General features: G+C 41.0%; 2 protein-coding genes across 11 annotated transcripts in view; one reads left to right on the forward strand and one right to left on the reverse strand.

Annotated features, from left to right (window-relative positions):
* The window catches only part of Uchl5 (ubiquitin C-terminal hydrolase L5), a 28,855-nt gene extending 24,630 nt beyond the window's left edge, over positions 1–4,225 (forward strand). For all 4 annotated transcript variants that reach the window (XR_011376348.1, XM_070041903.1, XM_070041904.1 and 1 more), the window contains one exon: positions 2,140–4,225. Coding sequence is in view for 3 of the 4 variants with exons in the window: in XM_070041903.1 (XP_069898004.1) it covers positions 2,140–2,184 (45 nt within the window). In the remaining variant the exon portion in view is untranslated. The remainder of the gene's footprint in view (positions 1–2,139) is intronic.
* A 2,182-nt stretch (positions 4,226–6,407) lies between these two features.
* Positions 6,408–16,476, reverse strand: part of Cep170 (centrosomal protein 170) — a 92,598-nt gene continuing 82,529 nt past the window's right edge. For all 7 annotated transcript variants that reach the window (XM_070041916.1, XM_070041915.1, XM_070041914.1 and 4 more), the window contains 4 exons: positions 13,146–13,234; positions 11,273–11,366; positions 10,106–10,157; positions 6,408–8,647 (listed from right to left, as the gene is read on the reverse strand). In XM_070041916.1, the coding sequence (XP_069898017.1) occupies positions 8,346–8,647; positions 10,106–10,157; positions 11,273–11,366; positions 13,146–13,234 (537 nt within the window). In that variant the 3' untranslated portion in view covers positions 6,408–8,345. The remainder of the gene's footprint in view (positions 8,648–10,105; positions 10,158–11,272; positions 11,367–13,145; positions 13,235–16,476) is intronic.

Here is a 16,476-nt window from a genome sequence, read left to right on the forward strand (position 1 = left end):
TCCGGTTTTCTGGTGGTTTATTGGAGATAGGAGTCTCACGGTCTCTACTGCCCGGGCTGGCTTTGAACCGCGATCCTCAGATCTCAGCTTCCTGAGTAGCTAGGATTACAGGCGTGAGCCACCAGTGCCCAGCTTTTTTTTTTTTTTTTTTTTTTTTTTTGAGGAAGTACTTGTTGACTTAATTTTGCCCATTTCTGGAAACCATTCTGTAACAAGTGATATTGAGACACACTAAATCCTTGTATATCTGCAGTATCTACTATTCCTCCCAGGCTCTGAAGAAATTGAGACTCATCGTTAGGTTGGAATTCTTGAAGTATTTTTAGTTGTTCATCAAAGATACAGCTGCAACCATAGTGTAGTCAGTGAGGACATTCTCTAGGGTATGATCTGAATTCCTTTGGTGGAAGGCACTTTTTTCCCTCTGGTTATTTTTCAGATAGGGCCTTACTTCCTGCCCAATCACTTGGACTGACTATGCCCATTTCTGGCTTTCCTTCACAGCTAGAATAACAGGCCCACAACTTTTAACATGTAAAGGATGGTATGTTTTTCATGCCGTTTAGAAATACGGTAATATTTTTCATTTTTTAGCAAGGACGGAACAGCATGGAGGTTCTGAGTTTATTTTAAGGCAAGTTATTTGTGATTGTCTCCTTAGTACTGACAATCGAATTATACCTGCCGAACTTTCTGGGTGACTGAATGAGATCCAGTTTATAAAGTGTGGGAACGGTCTGTCATGTGGCATTACCTATGACTTGTTTTATATACCCTTTGAGTGTATCTACATTATGCAATTTAATGTATGAGTATTTTTTTATACTTGTTCATTCTCTAAAGTCATTATAACATAAACCAATAAATTTATTTTTGTAAATTTCTACTAGACATTCTGTTAAGTATAATTTAGAGATCAATAGAAAAGAAATACATGCATTTATTTCAAAGTATGCTCGAAAATATTTTCATTATTTTAAAATAGGGAACTTGTCTGGGCATGATGACTTTTTTCCTTTTTCTTTTTTTTTTTTTTATGGTGTGGGTCCTGGGGTTTGAACTCAGGGTCTAGGCACTGTCCCTGAGCTTTTTTGCTCAAAGCTGGTAGTACTCTACCACTTGAGCTACAGCTCTGCTTCTGTTGTTTTGGTGGTTGATTGGAGATTGGAGATAAAAGTTTCATGGACTTCCGGGCGCTGGTGGCTCACGCCTGTAATCGTAGCTACTCAGGAGGCTGAGATCTGAGGATCGCGGTTCAAAGCCAGCCCGGGCAGGAGAGACCGTGAGACTCCTATCTCCAATAAACCACCAGAAAACCAGAAGTGGCGCTGTAGCTCAAGTGGTAGAGCGCTCGCCTTGAGCTGAAGAGCTGAGGGACAGCGCCCAGGCCCAGAGTTCAAGCCCCACGACCGACAAAAAAAAAAAGTTTCATGGACTTTTCCTGTTCAGCCCAGCTTTGAACCAGGATCTTTAGATCTCAGCCTCCTGAGTAGGATTACAGGGGTGTGTCCCTGGTGCTCAGCTCCCCCCCCCCCTTTTTAATCAATGGCAAATCTTTCGGTTTTAAATTGTATGATAGCAAACAACCCTCTTCAAAGACCAGCACAGCTGGCATCAGCTGGCGTTGGTTGGGGCTGCGCAGCTCAGGTGTGCTGATGACTTGAGTTGTCTTACCGAGCGTGCCCAGCTCATGGTACAGACACTGAAAATGCAGCACTGTTGTAGACTGTTGTCTTAGACTTCTGTTGGAGTTGTACTGTATACTAACTTGGCCAAGTTGGGTCACACGAATGGGCCCTCGTTTCCTCATTTGCTGCAGAATAAGTGAGAAATCAGCCACATTAGAGTTATGGGCATCAGGTAAAATGATGAGAGAACCCATTTTGAGGTAATACCAGTAAAGCATGAAAGACACCACAGGTACACATGGTACATGGTCCTTCGGTGATGGTACTAAATTCACTTAAACTGTTGGGTTAAACTCATTGGTTGAAATACGCAGCAGTAAGGTAGGATTATTTCCTCTGAATACCTGGGGCTTCCCGAAGCCCAGCCAGCATAGAATGCCCTCAGCACATCTTACTTTAGTATGCTCTAAAAACCGACGAGATTTTTTAATACACTACCTTCAATCGTTAGGCAAAAGAAAAACAGAACGCAAAGAAAGCTCAGGAAGCCAAATGAAGCGGGTGTGTTGGGGTGTGGACGCTGCCCTGCGCTGCTGTCATGGAGAGGTTGAAGGGACTTGGAGCCACATCCTGAAGGACTAGCGCACGTCTGCAGCAGTGGCGGTGACTTGTCTTTAATGCATGGATTCCAAACTCCCTGCCTGCATCTTCGGAATAAAATGCTGTCATGAGTGCTTGCTCACATTCCTTCTTTGACATTGGGTCTGGACGTACGGAACTGCAGTCATGAACGTAGCAGATCTTCAATCATACTCTCTACCTGTAATTGTTCTAATGAAACCTCTTGATGTATTGGTTTAAGTATTTCTAATTATAAATGACAGGTCTTAATTAAACCAGATCACTTAAGAGAAAAAAATTAATTTCTGTCATATATGTTTTGAGAACCTTAAAGCTGGATTTTATCTCAAACTGATTATTTGATGTTCATGTAAACCATCGTAAAAAAAACTAAAGTACTATTTCTAGTTATTTTTTAACTGCTGACCGTTTTATCGTAGCAAACTTTCTTCAAATGTTTGGGGTTGTTTTGTTGTGGAACTGTTTGAGGAAGTCTGAATATTATCACATTTTGGGTTAAGAACACATTGTAGGCTGGAGGTTGGAGACTCTGAGTTAAAACCCTAGTATTGCCCCCCCCCCCCAAAAAAAAATGTGTTACTCTCAATTCTCAATTTGGCAACTTTTTCAAACTGTTCTTTATTGAAAATAATACTGACTGTAGGTCAGCTTATGTGCTTCAGAAAGGAAGGTGGCAGCTGAAGTAGAGAATACTTTTACCTTATTTGAATAAGTTTACTTCAGCCTCTGTTTCCCTGAGCCGCAGACAATTTGCGTATAACAGATTTTTTTTTCCCCTTGACTTACTGTGATTCTTGCTCATATTTCCCCTGAGTTAAACTTTAAAGGGAAGTTACAAATTTTTTATTTTTTGGGTATGAGGCTTGAACTCTGGGCCTGGGCGCTGTCCCTCAGCTCTTCAGCTCTAAGGCTCGTGCTCTACCACTTGAGCCACAGCCCCACTTCCAGCCTTTTCTGCTTATGTGGTAGCGAGGAATCCAACCCCAAGCCTCATGCATGCAAGGCAAGCACTCTACCACTGAGCCACCTTCCCAGCCCCTATAAAACTTCTTTTTATAAAGAAAATAACCTGTTTTGTCAAGCACATTTTGGGGGCTGACCCATGACTTTTAAACATTTATTATAGAGTGTAATTCATTTTATTGACTGAATTCTGCTCTTCCCCTCTTCCAGCATCACATGAATTTCGTCGAGTTATTTTAAGCTTATTAATCATGGTACTGTTAAATTGCTCAGCACTCCTGAGGGGAATCACGGAGATATTGCTCCTCTGTAATTGCAGTTGCAAGTAAGAATCTGTGGGTTCCCATTTGTTGGGTGGATGCATTTTCCTTATTCTAAAAGTGATGATAGATGTTTCAAAGCTGTGATATTACAGTTTAAATTTTAAGGATTATCTTGGATTAATTGAGACTCACCACTTTTGTGCTTAAACTTCCTAAAGCAATAACAAGGCAGGATCGCTGTGGAGTAGTAAGCAACAATTACATGAGTAGAACAGGAAAGAGAGCCTGAAGCCAGGTTCCTATATTCCTGATGATTTGTGAGAGGTGGCAGACAAGTAACACTTGCAAGCACAGGAGCCAGAGGAGAGTAGCCAAGCATCAAAGGGAGAAAGTTTGTAGCAGCTAAGGAGGAAAAAGATGTTCTGTAGAAAACAGGTGAAAGTCTGTTTCCATCACAGAAAGCAATAACCATAAAAGATAATTAGAACAAAAATCTTGTCATAAAGACACAATTAAGAGCAGTATCAAATGACACTTTATAAAACTAGCTTATGAGGTATAAGGATTTGTCTTCATCTAATTCTGGTGAAATTCTTTGATAGGCATTTCCATACTGTAAGAATGGCTTATTTTGTCTGCAGCTTCTTTGATGATTACAAATGCTTTGTGACACTTGAAATCATTTCTGCTAGTGAATAAAGACATATGACTTGTCCTTGTCTTGGTTCATATATTGTTGCTTTGAAATGTCATTAAGCTAGTTCTGGATATATAAAAAGGATGATGGAAAAGCAATCTAGAAATACATGTTTTAGTGGATGGTTTTTTGAGGGATTATTCGAAGAAAACTTGTTTCATTTTTGCCTTTTCTAGAATTTCATGACTGGGTAGATGAAGACTATTCAGTTTTATGCTTTTTTTTTTTTTTTTAAACAACCAATTCTATGGCCAGTCTTGTGCAGTTGTAAATGAAGGCCTGCCCACATTGTAGTGCCGGCTAATAGCTCTTGCTAGCCCGAGGTACATGCTCTTTTCCCAGCAGAGAGCAGTCAGCTCACCAGGTCAGATGGTTGATTGGGTCATGAGACTGTTAAGACAGTGCCTTGAAAACATTTTTTATGTGTTGATCAGTGCCTTTTATTTGGAGGTCATGGCCTTGAACTAGGTGCCTGCTCACTCTCCCTGAGCTCTTTTGCTCAAGGCTAGTGTTCTACCACTTTGAGCCACAGTACCACTTCCCAGTTTCTGGTGGTTAATTGGAGATGAGTGCCTCATGGATTTTCCTGCCTGGGCTGGCTTTGAACTGTGATCCTCAGATCTCAGCCTCCTGAGTAGTTAGGATTATAGTGTGAGTCACTAGTGCCTGGTTTGATCAGTGCCTTTAATTAATCCTAATAACCCATTGCTAGATATAATCAGAATTGTTTTCACAAAGGAAGATTTCATTCTTGTCTGATAAGAATGAGGATTTAAATTATTCCCTTCCTAGAAACAATTAGAAATGTAACACGTCTGATTTTTACTACCCATAGTTCACCAGGGCGAGGTGGCAAGAACATTGTGTATTTAGTGATCCTTTTCCCTGTGTACTGCTGTGCTCTTTTGTGTTAAGTCTTGAGTGTTCTGCCTGTGTTCTTACAAGACGTGTACCACTTGTTAAACCGTTGAAGCCAGAACTACCAAGCTCAGATACACCCATGTACTTGTGCTAGATTCTAGCTACACTGGTAATCCCGGTTTCTAGTAACTCAACCACAGATTTTCCTGAACCTAGAAAGCTTTGTGGACTGTCTTGGCGAACTCTGTTAAAACCAGGTTGTTGGGCTGCCTACTCAGAAGTCTGCCAGGAATCTGGCAGCGGCAGCATAGCTGCGGTAAACTTGAAAATGACTTCCAGTTCCATCTAGAGCAAAGGGGACAGCCAGGCAGGGAGGATAAAGGCAGAACACAAATGTTGGGAAATAAAGTGTGAATATTTTGTTCAGGCAATCTGGGGGCCCATACTGGGTCCAAGCGGTTATGAAAATCCAAGAAAATGGAGGATTTCCACAAGGAATAAAGAATCATTTCATGAAGTGACTTGCACTAGAGTTTGGGATAAGAATGTTGTAACTTTACATAATGAAGACAGCTGCACTTGCTGCTAACAGAATGAATGGGTCTGGATATTAACCATCCAAATCTTAACTTCCTTTCCAGAAGGTAGACTCCTGCCATGTGGCAAGCAAATCTAAGGACATAAGGAAGTCTGCAGGGAGAGAGACCCACATGGGCAAGAGCTCTGAAGGCGGTGGTAGAACGTGGGCTGGGTCACAGCAGAGACCAGGGCTGGCTTGTGCAGTCTCAAAGGTCGAAGTCAACAGTGCTGTCAAGTGTGAGATACTCCATATACCTGAGCATCTATATTGGTGAAAGAAATTAAGTCCAAATAATTTTTTTCTTCTGCCTGCCTGGGTCTTTTCCCTGAGCTTTTGCTCAAGGGTAGCACTCACTCTACCACCTGAGCTACAGCCTCACTTTTGGTTTTTTTGGGAGTTTGGTGGAGGTAAGAATCTCAGGGACTCTCCTGCCTGGGTTGGCTTTGAACCACTGCCCTCAGATCTCAGCCTCCTAAGTAGCTAGGTTACAGGCATGAGCCACCAGCACCCTGCTAATTCTCAAATGTCCAAATACTTTGCTTTCCCAAACAACATCACTGTCAAAAAGCTTTCCTGAAGACTCCAGGCTGGCTAAAAATACTACATTACTCAAGTGAATTATACTTAATGTGCTAATAAAGTAAAAAATAACGTTTCAAAATGATCATGTTAATTAAAGTAGAATGGCTATTTTGGCTTGCAAAGTGGTCTGTAAATAGGTATGTGGAAACTGATGAATACAAGTCAGATGGTAGAAATAAAATATATCACTATAAAGTTCCAGAAACACTTTATTTAAAAATGGAGTTGTAAATGCATAACAAAATAACATAAGTAATAAATGTAATAAAAATAAATAAGGAGAATAATGTATTATATAAAATAAAAACAACATAGTAAAAGGTCAAATGTTTATAATTGAACAAAACTGTAAACGAACAATAATATACGTAGATTCTAATACTTTCTGAAGTCCTTACCTTCTACTCCCATGTGGATATGATCAGTACCCAAAGATTAAGTAAGAGGGAACAAAGATGATTTAACTTTCTCTTGAAATGGACTGACCCTGTTTTCATGTTTTATTTGTTCCTTCAAAGCATTTATCTTCTAATTCTTTAAAACCTTTTTCAGTATTCCTTTATTAGAATGGGGAATTTAGCTTTACAAGGAGAACAGTTCATTTACCTTTTTTTTCAATTTAAAGAAAAATACGAGATCCATTATACAACAGACTTTTTTTACATCTCTACAAAACGATTCTGCATTTTTAACTGATCCGACAGTACAGGATTTCTTAAAATCCTGTGAAGATTTAAGTATAGTTACTTTGTTTCTTCAAACAAATGTAGCACAAGGTATTGATAAAATATTAAAGACCATTTCATAAAGTTGCAGTTTAACCATTATAGACTGATGAGGTCAGGGGTAAATCCAGTTTGCTAACTATTAAAAAGAATTCAGATTCACTCAAATTATAGTGCTCTGGAAACACAAAGATATTATTTTCTTTTAAACTCATCCAAATGAAACGTGAATTTACAAGAGAGAAGCGGGGTGGGGGGCGGGGCAAGAGGAGGGAGAAGAGAAGAGAAATAGGAGGAAGAAAAAAGAAAAAGCAGCAAAAACCCAAGTGTAAAAGATCTCCGCGAGGCCTTCTGTTTCACCGCGCGTGCCCAAAGCCTTTGCCGACGTCCTGCAGGGCCCTCAGGCACGAAAGACAGGGTCTGCCACCAGGTCCCCGAGGAGACGGAGGACTTCATTGCTTGGGAGTGAAACTATCAACTAATCTTATGACTACTGGTTCTCCAAACTTCCTAATGAGGAAAATTTTGCCTTCATGATCATTTCAAGGGGAACTTTTTTTTTTTTAACTGTCTCCTATAAACTTGGTAACACAGGGCAAATGTACATGTTCTTGGTTTTAAAAATATACTCCACCTATACTTTGTCTAGATTAATGTCTAGATAATTATTTAAAGTGAGAGACAAAAATCTTCCATTAAAAAGAACTGGAAAAAAGTGCCAATTTGATCTTTTTGAAAGTGGAGTAAAACGCTGAGGTTAAAACAAAGTTCTGTCAATTTCCTATGTACAAAAAAGGACAGTTAGTCCTAACTGGTCTAAAGACAGGTCCACTCGTCACTCCCAGCAAACCGTGGTCTCTGTAACCCTCTAAGTTACACAGCAACAGTTGTAGAAATCACAGCCAGGCTGGAAATGGTCAGGACACAGAATGACTGCTGTCAGCGTCTGCTTTCCTGCAGAGCTGCATGTCCACGCGCCACAGGGCAACTAGTGAGGTCAGAAATCCTAGGCAGCAATGGCTGTGGAGAGAAGCCCGTTCAGGGAGCAGTTGGCACAGGAGACATGGGGTTCAGAAATGGCGGATGTTTAGTTTGCTTGGAGGTCACAGCATGGCTTAAAGAAAACACACACACACACAAAGATCTATGAGGGGAAAGGCTGCAATGATATTAACCGAGTCTGAAAATCACAAAACCACAAAAGGCAAAACTGCCACAATCTACTTGCTGCTATGTGTGCTTCGAGTGGTTTGAGAGGATTGGTCTGACATTATTTTATAGGTACAAAATAAATAAAATTAAGGAGACAAGGATAACAAGATTGTAGTTGACTAAGCTGTCTTGTTTTGTAGGTCAATGCTATGCTACTCCAACATTCCTAGTAATTCCACAGGCAGTAATTTCTTAATCGAGAGAAAGCCGTTCCTGCACTGCAACGTCTTCCTCTTCCCCATCAGGGTTGAACCTATTGAAATGTATACTGAAATCAGCCTCAGATTCGGCATTGTCAAACTCAGCTGAGCCGGAGCGCGCAGGAGGCAGAGCGCTAGCTTCTGGCTGGCACAGTGTCGGAGTCTGACCCGGGCTGCTGTGCTGATTCACAGGGCTGGACTTCTGTTTTGGTGGAGATGGTAAAATGGCATTGGGAAATCCCATGTTGTTAAGGGCCTCCAGAGTCCCATCTGGGTCAATCATGGCATTGATCGCTAAAGAAGAGAAAACACAAGGAAAAGGGGGAAGTATGTAACTATCTGCAGTTCAATTTGGACATGACTATAATTTCTGATTTGGATACTTCCAGAATCAGTATATGAGTGGTCTATATATAGCTAATCCTCTAATACTGTACTTAGAACCCACTCAACACCCCTGTGGCAAGTCTGCACAATAGATCTCACAGACCTGGGTATTTTCCTGGGTCCCTCAATGTGTCCTTCAAGGGCATTTCAGAGAGGATGTACATACAATTCAAGAAAGACCTGAAATTTGCTTTCATTAATAAAAAAGAATCATGAAAAGACTGAGTACAGCTTTAATATATACATTCCCAGTGGTACTTGATTATTCATCAAGCAGGTAGGATTCAGTCACCGCAAGGCTGTGGGCTCAGAACTCTGTATTTCTGAATGTCCTACTCACAAGTGTGCTGTCACTGACACTGGCTGAGTCCTCACAACCAGGCAGCCCCCTCGCCACAAACCTGCAAGCTCTGGGGAAGCCAGGCAAAGACCCGCCTTCACACTGAGCGTGCGCTCGGTGGGGAGGGGAAGGTCTCGGGTCCTGGTTTTCAATTTGGCACTGGAGAAGGTAAAGAACTAGGAGACGGAAGCACTGTAGATGTGAGGATCATTCAAGAGCCTTTTCAGAATATACTCTGATTCTATCACTGTGTCAGCAAGCCATGTTTTAATTAATGGGAGCATGTAAGATCATTTAAACTTATTTTAATATATTACTTATATACAATGTATAATATGTAATAGACTTATAATAGCTAATCTATTGTCAGATTTAAGCACAAAATATGCTCAAGATTTATCATCATTATAGTTTTGATTATTATACTGGGTTTTAAACTTCCCTATTAGCCAGGTATCCATGGCTCACACCTAGCTGCTCAGGAGGCTGAGATCTGAGGATCTTGGTTCAAAGCCAGCCCAGGTAGGAAAGTCCATGTCTCCAGGTAACCACCAAAAAGCCCCAAGTGGAACTATGGCTCACACAGCAGAGTGCTAGCCTTGAGCAAAGAAAAATGCTCAGGGACAGTGCCCAAGCCCCAAGTCCAAATCCCAGGACTAGCACACACATACCAAAAAACCTTCTCTTTTATGAATAATGTGTATGTAGAGGACTGTAGGTTTATATAAACAGCATTACACTTAATCAATATTGTCCTAATATTTTAAGAAATACCTCCTAGAATGCAGTGGCCCTTAACTGTTAGTTCCTTTTGTCTTTCTTTCCTTTTCCCCCTTCCTCCCTTTCCTTCCTTCCTTCCTTCCTCCTTTTTTCCTTTCATCTTTCTTCCTTCCCTTCCCCTCCCCTCCCTTCCCTGTTGTTCCTGCTCCTAGAGTTATTTTTCAATTCCAGCTCCAGGCTCCTAAGAACTGGAATCCCACCATGTGCAGTGGTCTGTCTCTCTACCCACTTGAGTAGCAATTTACCTTGTAGTTGCTTTTCAACTCTTTTCAGTTCCTGCAAGATAGAAGAAATCTCCTGCAGAGGAAGTAAAAACAAATATTAGCTTGCTATAAAACATTTTCAAGTGACAAGCAATGCCTCCCAATCTTTTTTTTTTGGCCATTTTATATTGGGAATCACATGGGTAGCAATATCATATGAAATATGACATCTAGTGAATAGGATTCAAATTTGGAATCCTTAACAATGTAACAGAGTAATTTTTCTCAATGAGATCTTTTCAGTAAAAGGTGAGAAGTTCAAGGTAATTTACACTGCTGAAGGAGAGATGGTGAAAAATCTATTCTGTTCATTCAACAGCTTTGTAACAAAACCTCTACAGATTTTCTTTGAGGAAACTGATGAACGACAACTTAAATACTTCTACAAGTATACTGAGCAAAACAATGATCTGTACAGTCTTTTTTTATTTTTTCCTCTATTTTTTTTATTGTGAAAATACCGTACAGAGGGGTTACAATTACATGGGCAAGATAATGAGTACATTTCTTTTTTTTTTTTTTTTTTTTGGTCCAGTCGTGGGGCCTGAACTCTGGGCCTGGGCACTGTCCCTCAGCTCTTCAGCTCAAGGCTAGCACTCTACCACTTGAGCCATAGCACCACTTCTGGCATTTTTCATTTTGCTTATGTGGTGCTGAGGAATCGAACCCAGGGCCTCAGGCATGCAAGGCAAGCGCTCTACCACTGAGCCATCTTCCCAGCCCAATGAGTACATTTCTTACCAAGCATTGTAGCCTCCTCCTTTGTTTCCCCTTCCCATCCCATCCTCCCCCCCACCCCCCTGTACAGTCTTTTTTAGAGAAAAAGACAAGTACTGTATGAAATGAAAATAACTCATGGATTTGGTATTGAAGCTTGGTTCTAATTTTGAGTTAGTTATTTGTAATGGACAATTATTGAGATGGATCACAGTAAGAAGCACAAAGGTGTCTCCTTCAGAGCCTTTGGAAAAAAAATCAACATTTTAACTCTGCATGTTCAGCTGAAGGAATGAAATCCCCAAGCTGTGTAAGTCCTTCTTATGAGACAATGTAAACCACCACATAGCTTCCTGTCACACTGCTGTTCAGATGCACGAGGCTGAGCAGAATGCCGACTCACCGTGCTGGGGTGCTCACAAGGGGACTTACCATGCTGGAGGTTTTCACAATGGGGACCTCACTCTCAGCTCTTAGCTTGTTCTCTATTTCGTCCCAGTTCCTATCTTTGTCTTTAAATAATATCCTGTAAATGAAAAAACCAGAAGCATTTAGTGATTCATATTTTAAAAATCTATCACATTTTAATATAAAAATAACCTATCAGTAACTAATAACCTTCAGAAAGATTTAATCTTTTTACCTTCCTATTACTTCTTCTGGGCAGTGCTGAAGTTTGAACTCAGGGCCCTTGCACCTGCAAGGAAGCACGTCAGCCATTTTTCTTTCTAGTCCTTTTTTGCTTTGGGTCTCAGTCCTAAGTTGAACTCAGGGCCTGTGTGCTCTCTCTGACCTTTTCTGCTCAAGGCTAGTGCTTTACCACTTGAGCCACAGCTCCATTTCCAGCTTTTTTGGTGATTAATTGGAGTTAAGAGTCTTACGGATTTTTCCCAGCTGGGCTGGCTTTGAACTGTGATCCTGAGATCTCAGTCTCCTGAGTAGCTAGGATGACAGTACAGACTTGAGCCACCTGACTCCATTAGCTTTTTTGCTCAGGACTGCTGCTCTACCATCTGAGCCACAGCTCTACTTACAAACTTTTGAGGCTTTTTGGTGGCTAATTGGAGACAAAAAGTCTCAAGGATTTTCCTGCTATGGCTGGCTTCAAACCTTGATCATCAGATCTCAGCCTCCCGAGTAGCTAGGATTACAGGTATGAGTCACTGCACTTTGCTGTTATTTTTATAAAAAAGGATGTGTTGAGCCAGACACTCAGACTGTTATTTTAACATACTATTCTTTTGTGAAGAAGGAAATGTTTCTTATTAATAAAATTAGTCCCAGTAATTATAGCTATTCATTCTCACAGCGAAGACATCTGTTTTGTGCCTGAACAGCACGGAGTAGCAGAGCAGAGTCACCCTGCTCCCTCCCAGCGGGGAGGCATGGGTTTAGAAAGGAAGAGGTGGTTCTCTCCTAACAACATCCTCTTTTGGTCTCAGTCTGAATGTTTAGAGTCCTGTTTAATTTATCATGTCCAAATGAAATTGGGTTTACTTGTACATTTATAGGCATATTCTAATTAGAAATGAGGGGAAACTAGGCAACCTATGTTTCTTTGGGTCTGGCTTACTCAATAGCTATGTGCATATGATCGTATAAAATGATGCTTATCAAAATGAACTCCAAGAAATGGTTTATTTTAGTATTGTTCTTTTTTTTCTTCCTCGTTCGCCCCTTTTGTTGCTGTTTTTTATTTCTGTACCTTTTGTCTTGTATGTATGTTTATGTGACTTGGAAAGGGGGAGGGGAAACACAAAAATATGGCAGGACAAAATGTGAACTAACTCAGCAGTGATCCTAGACACTATGTTGGAAATGAACTATGCAACTTGGTGGGAGGGGAAGTTAGGAGGGAAAATGGGAGAAAATGAGGGAGGGGATGACCTTGGTCAAAAAGAAATGTATCCATTACCTGCCCTATGTAACTGCAACCCCTCTGTGTATTACCTTTACAATAATTTTTTTTAAAAGAGAACCCTTTGTACAACTAAACATAGTAATAATAATTTTTCTTTCTTTTTTTGGTCAGTTGTGGGGCCTGAACCCTGGGCCTGGGCGCTGTCCCTCAGTTCTTCAGCTCAAGGCTAGCACTCTACTACTTGAGCCACAGCACCACTTCTGGCTTTTTTCTGCTTATGTGGTGCTGAGGAATCGAACCTAAGGCCTTATGCATGCAAGGCAATCGCTCTACCACTCAGCCACCTTCCCAACCCAGTAATAATAAATTTTAAAAAGCAAAACAACAAAGAAAAAAATAAAAAGGAAGAAGCGCTATAAAGCATGATTGGGGGAACGGACGCACCTTATTTTTCCAGCTGTTTTGTCTATAGACTGTCGTATCTTTCTAGAGAACTGAAAGACGGACGACAGCAGCAGATTATCCCCCATGACCTGAAACACAGCACAGAGGAGGTTGGCTTCGAAAATACGAGTCACAACTTACACTGTTTCTCATCCTTATGCTAATTTTAACTGGAAAAATCAGAACAATGAAGTAATTAGAGTATCATGGTACTAAACTGAGAGTCAGGAATACCTCAACAAAGGAATTCTTTGTTGAACAACTTTTGTAGTTTCCATTCTTTTGGTTTCCATGTTCAAAAAGCAATCCATTTTATCTCCCTTCAATTACGATCACCCTCTCAATCCAAATGATCAGAAAAAGGGTAATTCAGGTAACTCTGGGATCTAAAGTTATTATTTATTCTTTCACCAAGGAATAGCCATGTAAAAATCAATGGGACACAAGCCTTGTTTTTCAGACAGAGTTTAGCTGGAGAGGGACATTTTCAAAGGTGTACTCAAAATAGTAAGTTTTGTGGAGCTGGTGCAGCTGTTGAGATGTGGCCAGGAGTCAGCCCCTCTACAGAGCCACAGAGCCAGGACGCGCTAGCTTCCCAGGGGCTGCAGACTTTCCTTCAACGCAGCCCTGTGCAGGCAACGTGCACAGCTGTGTTATTCAGAAAAAGAAAAGCAGGTCAGCTGTGGGCCTCGCAGGTTGCAGTCTCTCTAGTTCTCGTCTATATTACAAAAGGCAGAGAAAAAGGATTGACTTTGAGTACGTGGCTTCCAAAATCAGCTGTGTTTTCAGGACTATATCCTGACTGTAAGAAAACCTAGAATAACAAAGATTGTCTGAACAGCTGCTTTAAAGGCCCACAGCACATAGCTAACAGCGCAAAGAAAATATGTGCGACTCATGAGCAAATAGGAAATCTTGTGAGGCAGTGCTGTAAGAATTGTAAGCAAAGTTAGTTCACTAAGGGTGACATAATAAAAAAGAGGTCATCAGGGGCTGGGAAGGTGGCTCAGTGGTAGAGCGCTTGCCTTGCATGCATGAGGCCCTGCGTTCAATTCCTTAGCACCACATAAGCAGAAAAAGCCACAAGTGGCGCTGTGGCTCAAGTGGTAGAGCACTATCCTTGAGCTGAAGAGCTGAGGGACAGCGCCCAGGCCCAGAGTTCAGGCCCCATGACCCATTAAAAAAAAAAAAAAAAAAAAGGTCATGGGAAAAATGGAACTTAATGACAAGGATGTGAATTCAGTGGAGGGCAAAATGGTTTATTTAAGATGAGAAAAATAACAAAGAAAAGGATAGATCTAAGTATAGTGATATTTATGGGTCTTCAGGTACAAGTGTAACATGGAGCTGGGTGTGGCATCACACCCGTAATCCAGGCTATGGGTGGCAGAGATCAGGTGGACCATGGTTCAAGGCCAGCCTAGGGGGAAAAAAGCAAGATCTAATCTCAACCAACAAAGCAGACATGGTCCACCTGATCTCTGCCACCCATAGCCTGGATTACTTTAAGTAGGAGGACCATACTCTAGGCTGGCCCCCTGCAAAAATTCACAATTGTATTTGAAAAATAAAAGGCAGGGGGATGGCTCAATTGGTAGAGCACCTGCCCGGCAAGGTGAAAATTCAACAAAATGGAAGACATTCCCAAATTAGGAAAGAATGAAAAAGAGCAGGATTTTAACAGAACATGATATTTCTCTTTTTTACTTCATAAAGCATAGTTTAGTGTTACATGCATTAAATAAATTTCTGATGTCAACCTTGTGACAACTATCAATTACATAATTTGATTCTCTTTAAAAAATGTAAACTTGCCAGGTGCTGGTGGCTCACACCTGTCATCCTAGCTACTCAGGAGGCTGAGATCTGAGAATCACGGTTCAAAGTCAAACTAGGCAGGAAAGTCCATTAGACTCTTATCTCCAATTAACACTAGAAAACTGGAAGTGGAGCTGTGGCTCAAGTGGTAGAACACTCGCCTTGAGCTGAAGAGCTGAGGGACAGTGCCCAGGTCCAGAGTTCAAGCCCCACAACTGACACTGCCCCCCCAAATATAACATACACACACACACACACACACACACACGCACTCTCTCTCTCCTCTCTCTCTCTCTCTCTCTCTCTCTCTCTCTCTCTCTCTCTCTCTCTCTCTCTTCTTTATAAATAAAACAATTTTATTACATTTACAGGAACAGTTGTGTCTGAAAAATCTCAGCACAGAATTAGGTGAGATAAAGAATGAGCCCTTTTCTGGATAACGAGAACAAATGTCCACACAGGCATGAGAGTAAAAGCATGCTGTATAAGCAGTACAGTACGAGCGTGGTGCTGGAGCTGGCCCCCACACTCTCCCATTAGGGGAAAGACACACATCTAATACATAAACTTTCAAGGTCCCATTCTCTGTGTGTGTGCGTGTACGTGTGTGAACTAAGGGCATAGGAGTTATCCTTGAGCTTTTATGCTCAAGGCTAACACTACCACTAGAGTCACCACTCTGCTTCTGGCTTCTTTGGTGGTTAATTGGAGATAAAAAGTCTCACAAGCTTTCCTACCAGAGCTGGCTTTGAACTGAGATACTTACATCTCAGTCTCTTGAATAGCTAGGATTATAGGTGTGAGCCACTGGTGCCTGGGGCTTCAGGTCCCATTCTTTGAAACAGGATTTTTTAAGTATCCATCTATGATCAATTCCTTTCTCAATTCTTTTCTTGCAATACTCTTTCATTATTTGCCTCTTGATCAATGCATCAGCTCTGCTATTGCTGGCCATCTGGGAGATGGAGTCTAGAGAACTTTTCTGCCTGGGCTGGCCTTGAACTGCCATCCTCCAAATCTCAGTCTCCTGAGTAGCTAGGATTAGAGGCATGAGCCACTAGTGTCTCGTGTTAAAAGTTTTTTGGTTTGTTTTGTTTGCAGTGATCTTGGGGCTTAAACTTTGGACCTAGGCACTGTCCCTGAGCATTTGTGCTCAAGGCTAATGCTCTACCACTTGAGCAACAGCTCACTTCAGGGTTTTTTGGTGGTTATTTGGAGACAAGAGTCCTTATGGACTTTACTGCCTGGGCTGGCCTGGAACCTTGATCTTTAGATCTCAACATCCTGGGTAGCGGGGATTACAGGTGTGAGCCAAAGTCATTTTTTTTTGGATAGATAAAAGTCCATATATATATATATATATATATATATATATATATATATATATATATATATACACACACACACACACACATATACATATTTATCAATGTTTTAAAGTGAAAAATTGTGTCATTTAAGACATTATCTCCTATTAGAATGTTTATATATAGAGAGAGACATATATATGTGT

This window comes from Dipodomys merriami, unplaced genomic scaffold (genome assembly GCF_024711535.1).
Source record: "Dipodomys merriami isolate MVZ:Mamm:240054 unplaced genomic scaffold, mDipMer1.0.p SCAF_31, whole genome shotgun sequence".
NCBI lineage: Eukaryota > Metazoa > Chordata > Mammalia > Rodentia > Heteromyidae > Dipodomys > Dipodomys merriami.